The sequence below is a fragment of the Bombus fervidus genome, chromosome 12 (genome assembly GCF_041682495.2).
Source record: "Bombus fervidus isolate BK054 chromosome 12, iyBomFerv1, whole genome shotgun sequence".
NCBI classification, from domain to species: Eukaryota; Metazoa; Arthropoda; class Insecta; order Hymenoptera; family Apidae; genus Bombus; species Bombus fervidus.
The window spans coordinates 5,288,306-5,304,331 of NC_091528.1; the positions used below are offsets into that span (position 1 = coordinate 5,288,306).

The following is a 16,026-nucleotide window of genomic DNA, read 5'->3' on the forward strand; positions in this document are numbered from 1 at the left end:
ATTATTCGACATTAAAACATTACTAGTAATATGCAATCGTTAATTTTATTAAATTATTAATAATTACTTGATAGTTATTACAAACATACACTATACACGTACAACAATTACAAGTATTATCTTGAAAATGTTTGTACCGTTTTACAGCACCACTCTTAAAGTTTCGAAAATACTTCGTAATATTTACGTACATATATTAGTATTAAAAATTGTAAAATCGGGTAAAGTATTTTCAAGGTATAACTTAAACTCTAGTTACCATATTTGTATTTCGTGGTGATTCATCATCAACGAATGAGTAGTTATCAAATACGTGCATTCCATCATTATTTTTAGACTCTATTGTCCTATTGTTTTGTAAATTCGTTTTAGTCTCATTATTATAAGATTTCTCCTCTGGATACGTTACGTTAATGATATTTTCTACGCTCGGAGTTAGTGGTAACGTTGGTAATTCTTTACTGAGCGTTGGCCAACTTAAGTTGTTCTTTAGCTCGTGTTCTACTCTCAAATATTCCTTCTTAGATTTCTCAGGTTTGTAAAATTTTGATTTGGATTTTTTCTCAATTAAATACTCTATAACAAACGTTTCAACGAAGAAACAAACTACAAAGTTCGCAAAAGCGAGTGCTAAAATAATAATCCTCCAGTCGTACACTGGAGGCAAGAGTAGTTGAAGCATATTTACTATACAATTTGCTGGATAAACAGTGATATAAGCGCAAACGATGGTCAATAATATTATGGAAGATGTAAATGCAATATTCGTGTAAATGGCTTTTCGATATGGCTTCCCACGTGAAAATATTATAGCCATTGTTATATACTGGAACATAGAAACGCAATAAACGGAATAATTCTCATAACACATATATCCAGTGTCATTGTTGTAAATGAATGGTGTAAACCATGGAAAAGTGCGAACCGCATGATAAGCGATAGCTTGAAAAATCGTCATTATCAACATATGTACAGACAAAGAGAAGATCGATGTGAAACTTAGCAAACTAGTCATAGGAGGTTTTTTTACTAATTGTTTTTCGTACGCTCGAGTTTTTCCGAAAAATGAAGCAAAGTTAACGATAAGACAGATATCGATGAACAGAAACTCCAAATCTGTCAGATCCGAGTCGATCGAGTAGAGAATAATGACAGATAAAAATTCTGTCAATGAATAGGTGACCATAAATTTGAAAATTCCAAATGACGTAACTAATGCAGCACGACCTTCCTTTATCACCTTTGGTACGCAGGTTATATCCGGTACTTTGGATGTGAAGGGGCTCGCAACGCTAAAAACGATATTTCGCTGAATGTTACTACACAAATATTCAGAATAATTCTAGAAATTTAGGCTAACTCTCCTTGTAAATAGAAAGTTGTTTCTTGTCTCCAAGTGTATAATTAAAAAATAAACTGAGAGCAAGCGTTGGCTAAATTTTTAGAATCACTATATAGCATAAAAAATATATGATAAATCACATAAAATAAAATAAAATAAAAATAAAATACATAATCATGTATGATAAACTTGTCATATATGAAAGTTAAATCGCCCGTGGTTGTTATGTAAAAAAAATGATGTAATTCTTTAGCATTGAGATATTACCTAGATTCTGCTTCGGATAAGGATATGCCTGCGTGTGCAGCTCTCAGAGCACCGCAATCATTAGCACCATCTCCACACATAGCTAGAATGGTTGTAAAACATTTTGAAATGGCTATTGTACAGGGTAATGAAATTAATGTACGGTAAATGTTAAATGGCGATGCATACCCACATAATAACCAAGTTGCATTAATTCCAACACTAATTGTTGCTTTTGATCGCTGGTCATCCGGGCAAATATTGCACCACGGACGCAAATTTTTGCTATGATGTCTGGATAATGCTCACGCAATAATTGCCATGATTGGCCTGTTAATGCGAATCGATAATTAGTGTTGCCTATATTTCGTTCTATATCTTTCAATTCCAGTATGTTAAGTTTTTTATTATGAAGACTCTGGAAAAATGAAATAGTTAGCTGTTCTCTTCAATTTTTCTGAATATCAATTTTAAAAATTTGCATTGGAATTTAAGGAATTTACCAATTTTGAAGACATTTCTTGAGCATTGAAATAAATCTCAGGCTGTGATTTATTTTCTTTCATAACTACCGTCACATCTATCACAGATTCTTGCGGCGACAAAATGCCACATTCTTTCGCAACGCTCACTGCAGTCTGAATGTTATCCCCTGTGAATGTGAAAAGTGAGTAAGTCATTTTGCTATCCAACAACTAATACTGATATGTTGAAATACCATCGTACGGAAATTGCTAAACTCTAATTACCCGTAATCATTAAAACATGTATGTTAGCTGTTCTTAGCTCTCTGATCACTGGTATAGTTGGTGCCTTCAACCTGTTTTCCATAATAACTAAACCTAAGAATTCAAGGTTCTGTTCGACCGCGTCTCGAGGCAATTTCATTATCTGTGCAGGATATAGGAAATGTAATCGAAAATCTAATTGAATATAGAAAATTGGAAGTTTATAAAAAGAAATATCAAATTAATTACTTACCTTATTACTATTTTCAGGTAATTTCGTTTGTCCCATAGCTATCACTCGATAACCCTGTTCTGTGTAACGTTTTAAACAGATCATTATATCTTTCGGTATGGTTTCGGGTTTGCTTAAACTAAGTATCATTTCAGGTGATCCTTTCGTGTAAGCTTTGTACGTATCGGAACCCAGTACGCGTACTATCACAGACATTCGTTGAAGAGAGCTCGAGAATTGATATTGTTGCACTATTCCAATTTCCGATATTTCGTTCATATTTTGCGTGTAACTATTGTTTTTCGACGGCTTCACGATTGTTGGTGCTACGAGATCGTATTTATTTGAATGTTCGTTATTGAACTCTTCTAATATCCATCCGGTACTTTCGAACATCTAAAACAATAATTAATCTAAATCAATAATTAATAATTTTTTCAATGATACTTTGATTCAAGGATGATTTCTGTATAATTGTAATTTATTATAGTAGATTACCTTAACGTCCAAAGGATCCCCGCAGAGTGTACCATTTATTAATGTTAAGCCATGACAAGTTAACATTCCCTCAAAAAGAAGATGATTGTTTAATTTGGGAATAGATCTTTCTGCTTCACCGAGAACACCATTTGTGCAAGGCACAATACCCCACATATCTAAACCATCTTCTGTTAAAGTACCAGTCTATAGATAGAAATATACAAAAGATAATTAACTAATATTATATAATATCCTCAGATTTAAATTATATAAGTTATGTAGACTACATTCTTCTAACCTTATCGAAACAGATGCAATTTATACTGCCAGATACGTTAATAACTCTATTATTAATACAGTATATTTGTGCTCGTTTCAATCGTACTTGAGCGTATAGCTTTCCTACGGTCATTGCTGCAGGTAATGCTGGTGGAATTACTATTGTTATTATATCCAAAGCTTTTATCACTATATCTCCCGCTGTGATTCCCCTGGAAACCTAGAGAAAAGAATATTTGTGTAATATCTTATTCAAGAAATGCATTAAGCGTTTATTCTTGGAAATGAAAATATAAAATGTACCTTGGTTACAATAGTGTAAATGAAACCGCATGTTGCGATAAGTGCTAGTATGCCAATAAACTTGTAAGAATCTTGATCGAACTTAAAATCTGCAGGGGGTGGGTACAAGATAGCAGCGACCAAAGAACCTTTACTCGTATGGAATCCTGTTCGAATAACTCGAGCTAGAACTGGTCGGTCGTTGTAACTTCTAATGACGAATGCGAATTAACAGTTAAAAATAGTTTACAATTTATAACGTATGCAGCAATTATGCACAGTTCGAACAAGGTATTACCTTGTTTGGATAATAGTGGTACCGCTATACATCGTATGATGAGAGCATTCTTTAGAGTCGTACAAAACGTGACGTGATGGTAATGGGGTTTTCGTTACGGGTACAGATTCCCCTAAAATTTTATTCAGTAAGTGAAAACTAATTAATGCAGTAATCCACGAAAGTATTCGAACACTTGTATAAACTCTTTACGAATGTTATTATTTGTATTAATACGAAACATTTTGAAAACTACAATGAGACTATCATGATTGATAGTATCATTATCAGTATTGATAAAGTTTGAAACAAATGTGTATTTAATACAAGTGTTATATAAGTTTTATATAATACAAATAATATGTAAATAAAAATGTTTTAGTTAGCTGTTCAAAAAATTTCGTGAAACATTTACAATTAGTTAGAATTAGTTTATGATTAATCATACCAGTCAGCATCGATTCGTTTAAAATGCATTGTCCTGTTAAAAGTACCGCATCGCAAACGACAGTCGCTTGATGCTTGGGTAATTCTATGATATCACCTGGTACTAAATCACTGCTCGGTATATTTTCTGTCACTTTAGAGTTCCTGTACACGCGAACTGTTTCCGTGGATGTGACTGTACCGTGAAGATTGATTTGATTCTGCAAAACGTTTCTCGTTTCAACATGAATATAGGATTCAAAGAGGTCTATGGAAAATTTACATTCACGATCTGGGCTTTAGACATTTATAAATGGACTCTGGATTGCTGTAAAATTTCTAAGAAGAAATTACTTTACATACACTGTTCCAGTACATATTATAGAATAAATATAGCGAGGTTGTAAGAACTAGGAAACAAATAACTAGGAAAGGCCTTCAGTTTAATTATTCAGGAACAGACCTGAACTAGTCTTTTCTGCGCATTAGCCTAATCTAGATTAGTAAAATATGACGTTATAAAGACTTTTGATAAAGCTAATAAGCTGCTCGGTTAACTTCACTCCAAAATAAAATTCTTTTACGACGTTTTATTTAAATAATGCCTGTTTCAGAACGCAATAAGGTTTTAGAATAGCGTTTTTACCTTACGAGTTTGTATTATAGAGCTGATAATTCCAAACAATGACATACATATGATTGCTGCGGTATAGTATAAATAGCCTTCTGCAAACCACACACACAAAGTAAATACTTGAAAAATGTAAAATGGATTCAAGACTTCTAACAATAGTAATACGCCTATATTTTGCACAGGAACGCCGATTTCATTGCTTCCGTATACGATCCGTCTATAAAGTAAGAAGAGATATCAGAATAATAATCATTCATTTCGAATAATACTCTGAATGTTAAATAAAAAATGTATGTAATGAATTAAATATGTATAATGTAATACGGCATTTTACTTGTTAGAGTAATTGCTTAATTATTCCGAATCTTTTAAAATCATGATGTGAATGCATGAATTATCACTTATTAGATTACTTTATCATTACCTAAGGCATTGTTCTTCCTTAGAGAGTCCATGATTATTATTAAGATTAAGATCCGAACACAGTGTGTACTTGTCTAGGCCTACCAATCTAGAAAATGTATTTTGTGTAATGTCCCAGATGTAACATTGTTTTTTGCACCAGAAAGCTTTGACCTCGTACATTTCACACTGTGTGCCATTCTCTAAATTAATCTTCAACTTTTTACATCTGATTTTCTCGACGAACTCCTTGTCATTGCTACCCAAATCTTTGAATAAATCCTGGGTACTAATAAAAAAGAAAATCTATTTGTATCTGTGAAGATTATATTGACAGGAAGTTCAGAACTGAACCAACCTGATATTCTTCGCCGAAATAGTCTTCACATCCTTCACGAAATATGATTTATATTTTCCTTGATAGTTATCCTAGATACGAAATTATATCCATAACTATTAATTAAATAATTTATGTTAATCCGAAAGATTAGTTTCTTGGTGGATATTTTAAATAAATATGTTTTGAAGGATGTAATGGTTGAAATTTTGAATATTCGATACAATTAATATTTATATTTTTAAAAATTGATAAAAAATGTCTAATGATGCATAGTTCAAAATTCTTACAGTTATAAGCAATTTCGTGGCACAACTCAAAGAACACTTGTTGTGAGTAGCATAGAGATGTAATTGGGGATACCAGTGGAACAAGAGTCTGATCCACCCGATGGTTAATACGTAAGAAATATAAGTTAGGATACTTTTTGATTTGCTCTTTTCGAATCCATAAACACGCTAAAAGCAATATATCAAATTTAATCAAGATATCTGTGAAATTGTACTATAGAATAAATTATTATAGATACTCACCATGTCTTCATCCTGACCAGTATGAATCTTCTGCCACTGCACTCTCGACGTTTGGTCATCCTTTATCCCTAAACAAAGAAAATCATAAAAATATAATGATTTCGCTTTTATTTTAAATGTTAAGCTGTGAAATATTTCTCAATATTCGATACATAGAATGTGTGTTAATGAGAAAAAGTTTTCGAATAAAACTTTGCTATTATATGTTTTGTAGAAGATTACGTAACAAATAACTTTCATTCGAGACATTTTTCCCTTATATTTTTACTTCTGCAAATATCCAAGGTAACAACTTTTATTGAACCATCTTATACATGTGTACGAATACTTCAGTGAAAGCTTTTGCTTCTGATAATTATACACTATGAAACATTAGTGACCTAGATGGTGTGGAACGTATTCAACATGTAACTAAGTTGTGTAGTTTATCGATACGTGTCATTTTTGATATAATTTTTTTTGTTCAGGCAATAATAATCGAATCGATATCAATTAATAGCAAGTTATTTGTAGTTGTAAAAACGTCAGTGTTTTCTTTTTCTTTTAGATTTAATGGTAGAACTCGAGTGCAGATTTCTGACGTCTTATGTTATCGTTACGATGAATCAAAGCTGTTCGCACGAATCACTCGAAGGAAACGTTTTCCCGTTAGAAACGATAATTCCTTGGCAAACACTATCCGGTTATGTCGCGATAGTGTTCGCTAGTTATCAGGTCATCAGACGCGATTGCATCTTAGATAAAAAAAAAATATATATTTATAAGGATTCTGCGGAAATTTGTCATTAGCGATAACTGAGGAACGTGCAACAGCGAATCTTCTTATCACTCGCAAATAAAAATTCTTTGATTATACGTATTTGAAGGTTCGTGAATCTCGGTTGTTGACGTTATTATCAGTTCGAAAGATTCGCGAACACATGGATTGATGTCGTTTACAAACAATTGCTTATTTTATCAACGTATCATTGTTTTATTTACTTTCTTATTTTATCATTAAAATAATATTTTATTTGCTTCAATATCTCCTTCCGTTTCAGGATGTGTTTACAATGATTAAGTTGTGGATGTTTATAAAATATGAAATTTATTTCTTTATGAACACAAAAGTAAAAGAAATGAAATCTACGTAGAGATTTGTTTCATCCGCTAAATATCATAACCAGTAGTATACTCTGAATATTGTACATATTCTTGAGTAATAAATCCTTGAATTTTTCACAGATACATAAGTAAATCTGAAATCTATATAGTTTAATTTCTTCTTTATTTGATAAAATATATAGATCTCTAAATTCATGGCGGTATCATAAAGATTCTTGTCATTTTCGAAAGCAATATCTTCGATTCGGCCTTTCTAGCGAGAATTTATACGTGAGAAGACTAAAAAATCAATAGCAGCAGAAATATAATCAGAAGATGTTTTCGAGTATATGTCACACGTGACTTACCATTGGATGTTGTCATAACTTTAAACTTTTGCTGCTGATGGTCCTTTCGAGTCCTCAAGTTCTTTCCTTGAACTTGAGACGCCGTCAAATACGGATTTCCGCTTGTACAAGCCGCAGCTAGAATAAAATGTAAAATTTTCACATAAATGAAGAAAACTTTCTATTAGATAATTTTAGAAAATCAATGGTCCTTCGCTTATAAATAAATAATCAGACGCAAAAGAGATGAAAAGATCGTGTTTAAATCCATTGTAAATGAAGAACAGGTGACCATGTTCTTCGCGAGGAATTAAACGGCGTACGGAAGGAATACTAATGCGGTTATTTCGTGAAAGAAGACACTGCTAGAACAGACGTCAAATAGGTAGTTCGACACTGAACATGATTACAGTGACCGTGCACTTGAATTACGACATAATAAGTTGTTGGCGAGTCAAGTGGCGAAATTACAGCCAGCCACGTGTACTGACTAATCTATGCAGTCTTATTCAAGTTTTCGATCAAGTATAACCAAATGCAAGTGGAACAACAAGACAATTGATGTCCACCTATGTACACCGGTGAACAGATCAATTAAACTATTCTACCTTTTAGACAGTACTTTTTTATTGTTAGCAAGACAGTTTCTTTCTTCACGCTGCCTTCATCGTTATTTTTAACACTGAGTCGACAAATTAAAATATGTATAATATCATATTACAAGGATAAATATGTTTCTGCAAAAAGTACACTCCACGCATAAATCATTCCAATGCAACGATAATTCGATTTTGGGTACCATAGAATTTCTAAATAATCTTCAGAGAGTCTATGTCATAAAGACGAATGATCCATCATTTATAAAACTATCGTACATTTATCTGTAATTAAAGGAAAAAGAGTTGAAATATTCATTCAAAGGAGTGATTAATAGACTATGAATGAGTAATGGTAAAAAAAATTTCGATAGCTATTTTTGAAACAACTTTTATGCACAGAACTGTTCTTTAAAGACTTATCCTTCTTTTGATTGACGTTTATCTTAAAAGAACAAGCAGCATACAAGCGATCTAATCTGGCTTTTACTGCATAAATTGAAGTTCTTAGCACGTTCAGTCTCGCCACCTTTCATTTCCTCATTTCTGATTTAAGATCTCCGTAGACCTTGCAGAATTCTTTTTTTTTTGTCCAGCTCCTTCGATCAATGACGATATAAACGTGTTCGTAGTTAATTTTTTCGTATCAAAGCTTCGTATAGCAAGAACAAATTTCACAATCAGTAATATCAAACAGAGTTGTGGACATTTTTTCAACAACTGTCCAAGGTTTGATTGTATCGGAAATCAAATTGCGATACATTGAAGAGCTGCATCATGGACATATATTTTTTTCTCTGTGATATCATTCTAGCGTGAACTGGTTGAAGAATAAGATAAAATAGGATTGAAAGCACGTGTCCTGTTATTTCACTGTTATCTTACAATAATCATGCTTGCTAAAGTATTCTTAGATGATTGGTTCTTTTATTTACCATGTGTTACACACGCGTTCATAGTATGCTATTCATTCATCGCAGAAAAAGATTCTAAGGTGTAGGCTGTCGCAATATCTTTCGCTCGAACGTGATCATCATTTTAAACATAAAATACGGTTAATAACGATAATTTGTTTTTACATTTTTCTAACGTCATTTAGATCTTGATATAATTGAGAAATAATTACGATCCTGACTCATACGTGAACGCATTTTTATTTAATGGAATTCTAGGCACAGTAATAGCTCTAATTAACGCGATAAACTTCATCTGATTTCGTAGTAAGAATCGTATAGAACGATAAACATTGCTTTTAAATGACAATTCGTGTTAGTTCTGTATCAGAGGTTTCCAAGTTTCTATCAACCGATTAAAACTTTATAAAAAAATAGCAGAAAATATCTGCAACATATTTCAGACGTATTAAAATTTACTACAACAAAGGTAATACATTTGATGATAATTTCAGGAACTTCTTCTAACATAGAACAATATATTGCATATAAAGAACGCAAAGCTTATATGTAATAGCACACTTAATTGATTCTTCGGAAAAAAAGACAATTTGTACATTTGAATACGGTATGTAAGTACTTTCTTCAACATTCTATTGTAGTACTTAAGTGTATTGTAGTTAAACAGTTCTTTCGACATTTAATTACAAGAAACTCAATAATTTATCGACTTTTTTTCCATTTATAAAAAAGTTATAAAAAAGATTAATTTATTCATTACTCTGAATGAAATTTATGTTAGGGCACAATGTAGAGGCATTGACAAATGAGTGTAAAGATAATAATTTGTTTTTTATTTATGTTGAAGTACATTTTTGATAACAAAAGTAATAAGTTTAGACCTAATTTATCAGTAATCAGTACATATATTTTAAGATAAAAGAGACAATAGTATCGTGGAAATAAGATATTTGTATCGATATTACTCCATTCTATTATGTATAAACATTATCGGTTCCATGCAATGCCCATTTTATTGTGAAATGTGTGTCACGAAAGGCTTTTATGTGAACGGTGTTATTTACCATGTCATTAGAAATGCAACTCGCGCTTCTATACTTTTAGGTACTAGTCATTGCATAACGCAATACCCGCAACTTTAGTAACTTGTTCTTTCGCAAAGATCAGTGATCTGTGAATGAGAAATGGAAAAGAGAAACAGAAGTAACGCAAAAATTGATGTCTCATAGAAAAATTCGCGATTGCGTGTATCGATTATAAAAAACTACTTTTCCTTTTCATTCGTGCTGATTTAAATGTTCAAACTCTACTGATTGATGAATTAAACTGTTACTTTCACTATGGTTGCTTGTTTCCGGTTCATTTTTATCGATGACTAGAATAAATCGGGGAATATATGTATATCGTTACGTTATTTGGAACAATCGGGAATTATATTTTGATGATAAAATTAATCAAGATTCTATGAAACAAAAACAAATGAAAGATTAGTTCGTGAAGTGTGATGGTACAATTAAGTAATTGGCGATAAATGAATAGATACTAAAAAATATTTTTACTTACCGATTTGCTTATCGAAATAAGTACAAAATTGTGTGCAGTTTACTTTATAAAAAGAGTACAAGAAATAGTCTTCCATTCTTCATTTATTATCGAAGAAAGCAATTATCGCGACATAAGTTGATAAATAATATCACAAATTTTATGTTGTTTATGCTATAGTGAATACACCCTAGAATGAGTGTTGAAAACGTATGAAATATTTACAGTGGCTACAAAAAGAATTTGTACATATTCTTATTTTGCAATGAAGCATATTGTCATCAGCATCTATACATTCTATATTTATAGTGTTAATTTTTTGTAGTCGCATGAAAGTACTATAACAAGATACGAAATTTATCATCCTTGAATCTAATTAATTAATATGTGAGTATTATAGCAAATGCAGTACTGTGCAAATAGCTTTTGTAGCTGTTGTATAAATAGAAGAAACATACTCGAATTTTTAGTAATCCTTCCCTTGGTCCAATCCCTTTATTTTCACGGGGACGTAGTCCAAGGCTTGTGCACGGGTACGTGCATTCCCAACGAACTTTTAATCGAGCAATTTTCACCGCTACTATATCTTCACAAAAAACGCGAAAGATTTACAAGTAAAGTTCTTGGCTGTAATTTTTTCTCGCTTCTGTGTTCAATATTACCGATACTAAATCGTAAGCTCACTATGATTACGACCTATTGATGCACGCGATAAAGACCGAGGAAAATTTTACTTCTTTACTTCAAGGATCATTAAAAGGAAATATTGAAGTCAAAATCAACAGTGATATATATCGAATCGTGTATGGTATCAATATATCGAATTGTAGCAGGAAGTGTCACAAGGCCAACGTTTTAATCGTGATCGAATCGAAAATTGATAATGTACACTCTACGAAGATTGATTGGGAATATCAAACGTTTCGTTAAAATGGTTTTGTGATAGTACAGAGAAATTCTAGATAGATTCGATCAATCGAAGTAACCTATCATTTCAACGAATGCACCACTCTATCTGTTTCGCGCCACGCACCCGGCTATACTGTGCCATTCTGTACCTCTCCTGTAACTCTGGTGTACGAATTTATCCCCTCTCGGTCTAGCTATCGACGATCGCTCACTTTTCTCGCAGCAGAACTTACCGATAGATCGCACACCGATACATATTTAACTCTTTTTCCTGTGGCGACACGTGACTTACGTCAAATCGACAAACTAATTCCGCAAATGGGAGCAGGTGAAAACACGATTATTTGAACAAATCAAGAGCACGTACAGTAACTTACGAAAGTATTCGAACACTTGTAGAAACCTTTTACCACTATATTTTGTGTGTTATACGAAACATCTTGAAATTTCAGTAATAGTGTAATGAGACCGGTTATCACGGTTATATTCTTACAGCTTGAAATAAATCTGAAAATGTACATGAAAGCTACAACGTATTTAGTGGAAGTACGTATTTTCTAGAAATCACAAAAGTATTTAGATTAGTATTAATAGAAATTTGTTTTATCTAGTAAATATCATAATAAATACTCTACTTTGAATATCTCATATATTCTTGCATATTATATGCATTATGTGCATTCTTGCACCTTCAAATTTCCTATAAATACAGTGGCTACTAAAAATATTTACACATAATCGTATTCATTGCAACATTTATGTAGTATTTAACTAGAACCAAGTATATTAAATATATTTATATATAGAATACTTATATATAGAACTTATATATAGAATCTGATAAAAAAATGGCTTGATTGAAAAATAAGGCTATGTGCAAATACTTTTTGTAATCACTGTCTATAAAAATCTGCAATTTATTAATAAGTCTAAATATCCAGTACGATCATCTTTAACACTTATTACATATTTTAAATGGCTATTTATGTGTTATATTAATATTTTACTAAATATGTTTGTAGTAACTATTTTGTAACTTCTATATATATTTTCAGATCAGTTTCAGATTTGACAAATATAATGAGTAATAATGTGGTAATGAGTATAATATAATGAGTTCCCATTAGAGTAATAATGAAATTTCAAAATGTTTTATATAATACCCATAATGTATACATAAAAATTTTCTATAGTAAGTGTACAAATATTTTCGTCAGTTTTAATTTTGTTTGGATTTTGCTGATATCACTTCGCTGACGTCAATAAGTCTGCGAGATGGAAATTCATTCACTCGATCGTTTCGTGCATCATACAGCACGCGTGATACTGTTCGATAAAGAAATGCCTTTCACTTACATATATCCGGAAGCATGGCAATGGTATTTTATTAATACACTACTTATTGATTTTACTGATACATTGTATGTTTCATTGAAATAATTTGTTATCTTGTAATATCTTGTAATCTCGTGATAAAAGAAGATAAGAATAATAATCGAAATTTACATATTATTAATTAAAATTAACTGTTAGTATAAATCATATATTGATATTTCGGAAATATAAGAGAGATGAAAGCCATTTACTTATAAAAAGTATAAAATAGTTCTTAAACTATTTACCTCATTATTGTACAGAATTATATATTTCATCAAAATAATTTGTTGCTTTATAATGAGAGGAAAAAATAATGTAATAGAAGAAAGTTATATGTGATTAATTATAAAAGAGAGAAAAATCGTTGATGTAAATCATATATCGGTGAAGAACTTGTATTTAGAGATTATTATTTATTTTCTAGTTTCACAACGTTCCACGTAAAAGATGAATTACGATAGCAACTGCAAATTATGAGTAGCTGCAATGCGTTGACAAGTACTCGGAGAAGCAAGTTAACATCTACTCGTTAATGAAAATTTCGCATAGTTGTTCATATACGATGAGATTATTTCGCGTTTTTCAATAACAGAGGTAATGCATTTAGCTTATTATAAAACCTGTTTTTTTCTTTTATTCTGTGAAACATTTTATTTTGTCTCGACAAAATAAATGTCAATCGACGATGTTCACAGACGATTTGTTAAATTAAACATGTAATTGATTTAGTGCTTAATCACTTAAATCACTTTGCGTTATTCTGAGATCCGACTTTATCTTAATGTCGGTTTTATATAATTGTGTTGAAATAATTATATAATTTATAAAATTATTTTACCTTAATACATATTTGATATAAGTTCTTTTTAATATTTTTTTATTTCCATCATTTTCTATATTGCAATATATTGTTTTACGTCTTTCCTCGTGCATTATTATTTAGGACACACATTCATTTCTTACAGACAAGACAGTAGCGCGTGGTTTGAAGGCCTAATTCTATTTTGACACTTAAATATCCAAGCTTATCGTTTAATATCCACAATATTTTCCTTGTCAACTGCAACTTAGAATACTTTTCAAATTAATATATTTTTGCTCGTAATTGCGGCTTTTCGAATATTAATGGCGATTTAATAATGATAAGGGATTGTCAATACGGATTAGTTTTGCACGTGATGGCAATTAACACAAAACGCTCAAATAATAATAATAATAAGAATAGATACTAAGAGTGTTTATTGCTACAAAATTTTAAATTGACGCAACTTGAACGCTCAAAAATTTTGTGTAAACTTGGTCTAGACAAAAAAGGAGCCTATCTAATAGATTTAAAATATTTCGGGTTTTACTTCTTTATATGAACGTCGAATTTTAGTTTCTACTATTTAGCGAATAAATAGGCCAAATATATGATATGTAAATAACCATATATTTTCCATTTAGAAATGGGTGTAATAAAATAGAGCAAGCATACAGTCTGAGGTATATTTATCAAACAGCGATATTTCAGATAAAAAGATGTGCGAATAATATCACGAAAATGCCTGATAATAACATTGTTACGTGTCGCGCTCATTAGCAAAGACATCCTCAACATGATTGCTTATCTCGAGACACACAGTCTAACATGAGCCACTGTCATTTGCGGTAATCTTACCGGTTACTGATTTTAATTTCGAAAATTATTGACCATAATATGTTATTTTACGACATCCGTGTTATTATATCATGCCGTAAAATCTTGCCGGAACTAATGGCCAATAATTCTTGAAAATCAAAAAGTAAAGGAAGGATAAATATTTATTTATTGCTATTTCATTAATCCTTACGATTAATAAATAATGTAATGGCGCTAAAGATGTAGATACTTTACAGGTTAGTGAACTTAAAATAGCGAAAGAATCATAATTTATGAAACTAATAATTTGTATAAAGTCATTTTTTCTGCTTTTAGATAAAAAATGAGAATGGGAGAAATATTTTGAAAGTATGGGTTTTGAATTATATAATGTACAATATAATATAAAAATAAAACTTTTAATCAATCAAATGAAGGTATTTGTAAAGATTACAATCAATCGAGAGAAGATTACGACAGTGCTCCGATCTTAAACGTTTTCTAAACAAAAATAAATATTTTTTGACGAATGCGTCATCGTAATATCTGCATTGCATACTCTTATAAGATTACTGTCTCGTTTGCACCTTAATCAGTCAAGCTTATCGAATGTCTCTTTAAATTTATATATGGCGCAATCTATATTTGCAGGTATAAGAAAACAGTGAACTAAATGAGCTCCAAGCAATAATAAAGCACATATGCACATACTTTAGACATTTGTTTTATTAGAACAAATATAAGGTTCATAAATTATCACATTGAAAACATTCTTAAAAATCATCAGTATATGTCTGAAAAGCTACAAATTACTCTCTAATTAGAAAACGCTGCAAAAAAATCTGACTGTAATTTCAAATTCTTATGATTCTATTTGAAATCTTACATAAGTACATAATTATATGGAATTTTTTGCCATACTGAGATTAAAGAGATTAAAGATCAAACTTCGTTTAACGTAAAATTTATCGATGGAATGGAATATGAATTATTGGAAAATCTGCCTACAGAAAAACACTTTTCAGATCAGTTATAAGATTAAAAATTTGTATTTCTTTAGAAATTTTTACATCAATCATAAAAAAAGGAAGCGAAAAAGTAATTTATCACAATTCAAAGTACAATGAATAGGAATTAGCTTTGAAATCATTATTTCCACTCTTCGCGTCGATGATATTTGTTCCTTTCTTATCATAAGATCAGATATCTGCATTACTTTCTGGTTTAACTAGCGGATCGTGTAATCGTAAATTAATTTTCATTTACGTGTTTTCACTCGCATGCTCATATGCTGTATGATTTTATTGTAACGCAGGTATCTGTCTCACGAAACTAATGCGAATAAATTGCACTTCATAATCACACGATCGTACGCCTAGATGCCTACCATCGGATAATCAGGGCATATCAAGGTTGATCCAATAGATCCCCATTGGCGT

The 16,026-nt window shown here is 31.2% G+C and overlaps 1 protein-coding gene across 1 annotated transcript; it reads right to left on the reverse strand.

Moving 5' to 3' along the window:
* Positions 1 to 26: 26 nt before the first annotated feature.
* On the reverse strand, positions 27 to 11,698 carry LOC139992996 (polyamine-transporting ATPase 13A3). The gene is made up of 18 exons (XM_072014348.1): positions 11,139 to 11,698; positions 7,650 to 7,766; positions 6,199 to 6,266; positions 5,956 to 6,123; positions 5,687 to 5,757; positions 5,351 to 5,617; positions 4,939 to 5,143; positions 4,315 to 4,513; positions 3,888 to 3,999; positions 3,611 to 3,800; positions 3,327 to 3,527; positions 3,047 to 3,232; positions 2,570 to 2,944; positions 2,338 to 2,479; positions 2,092 to 2,240; positions 1,778 to 2,006; positions 1,610 to 1,691; positions 27 to 1,292 (listed from the first exon to the last, which is right to left on the reverse strand). Exons 2-18 carry the CDS (start codon positions 7,663 to 7,665, stop codon positions 245 to 247), a joined length of 3,708 nt encoding a protein of 1,235 aa, XP_071870449.1. The 5' UTR covers positions 7,666 to 7,766; positions 11,139 to 11,698; the 3' UTR covers positions 27 to 244.
* Positions 11,699 to 16,026: the final 4,328 nt, after the last annotated feature.

Bases quoted from the DNA above. Each gene is read 5' to 3' on its own strand.
- LOC139992996 (XM_072014348.1), bottom strand. The intron at 2,945-3,046 runs GTAATCTACTAT...TTATTGTTTTAG, and splicing joins GGGATCCTTTGGACGTTAAG to ATGTTCGAAAGTACCGGATG. The intron at 2,480-2,569 runs GTAAGTAATTAA...TATCCTGCACAG, and splicing joins TACCTGAAAATAGTAATAAG to ATAATGAAATTGCCTCGAGA.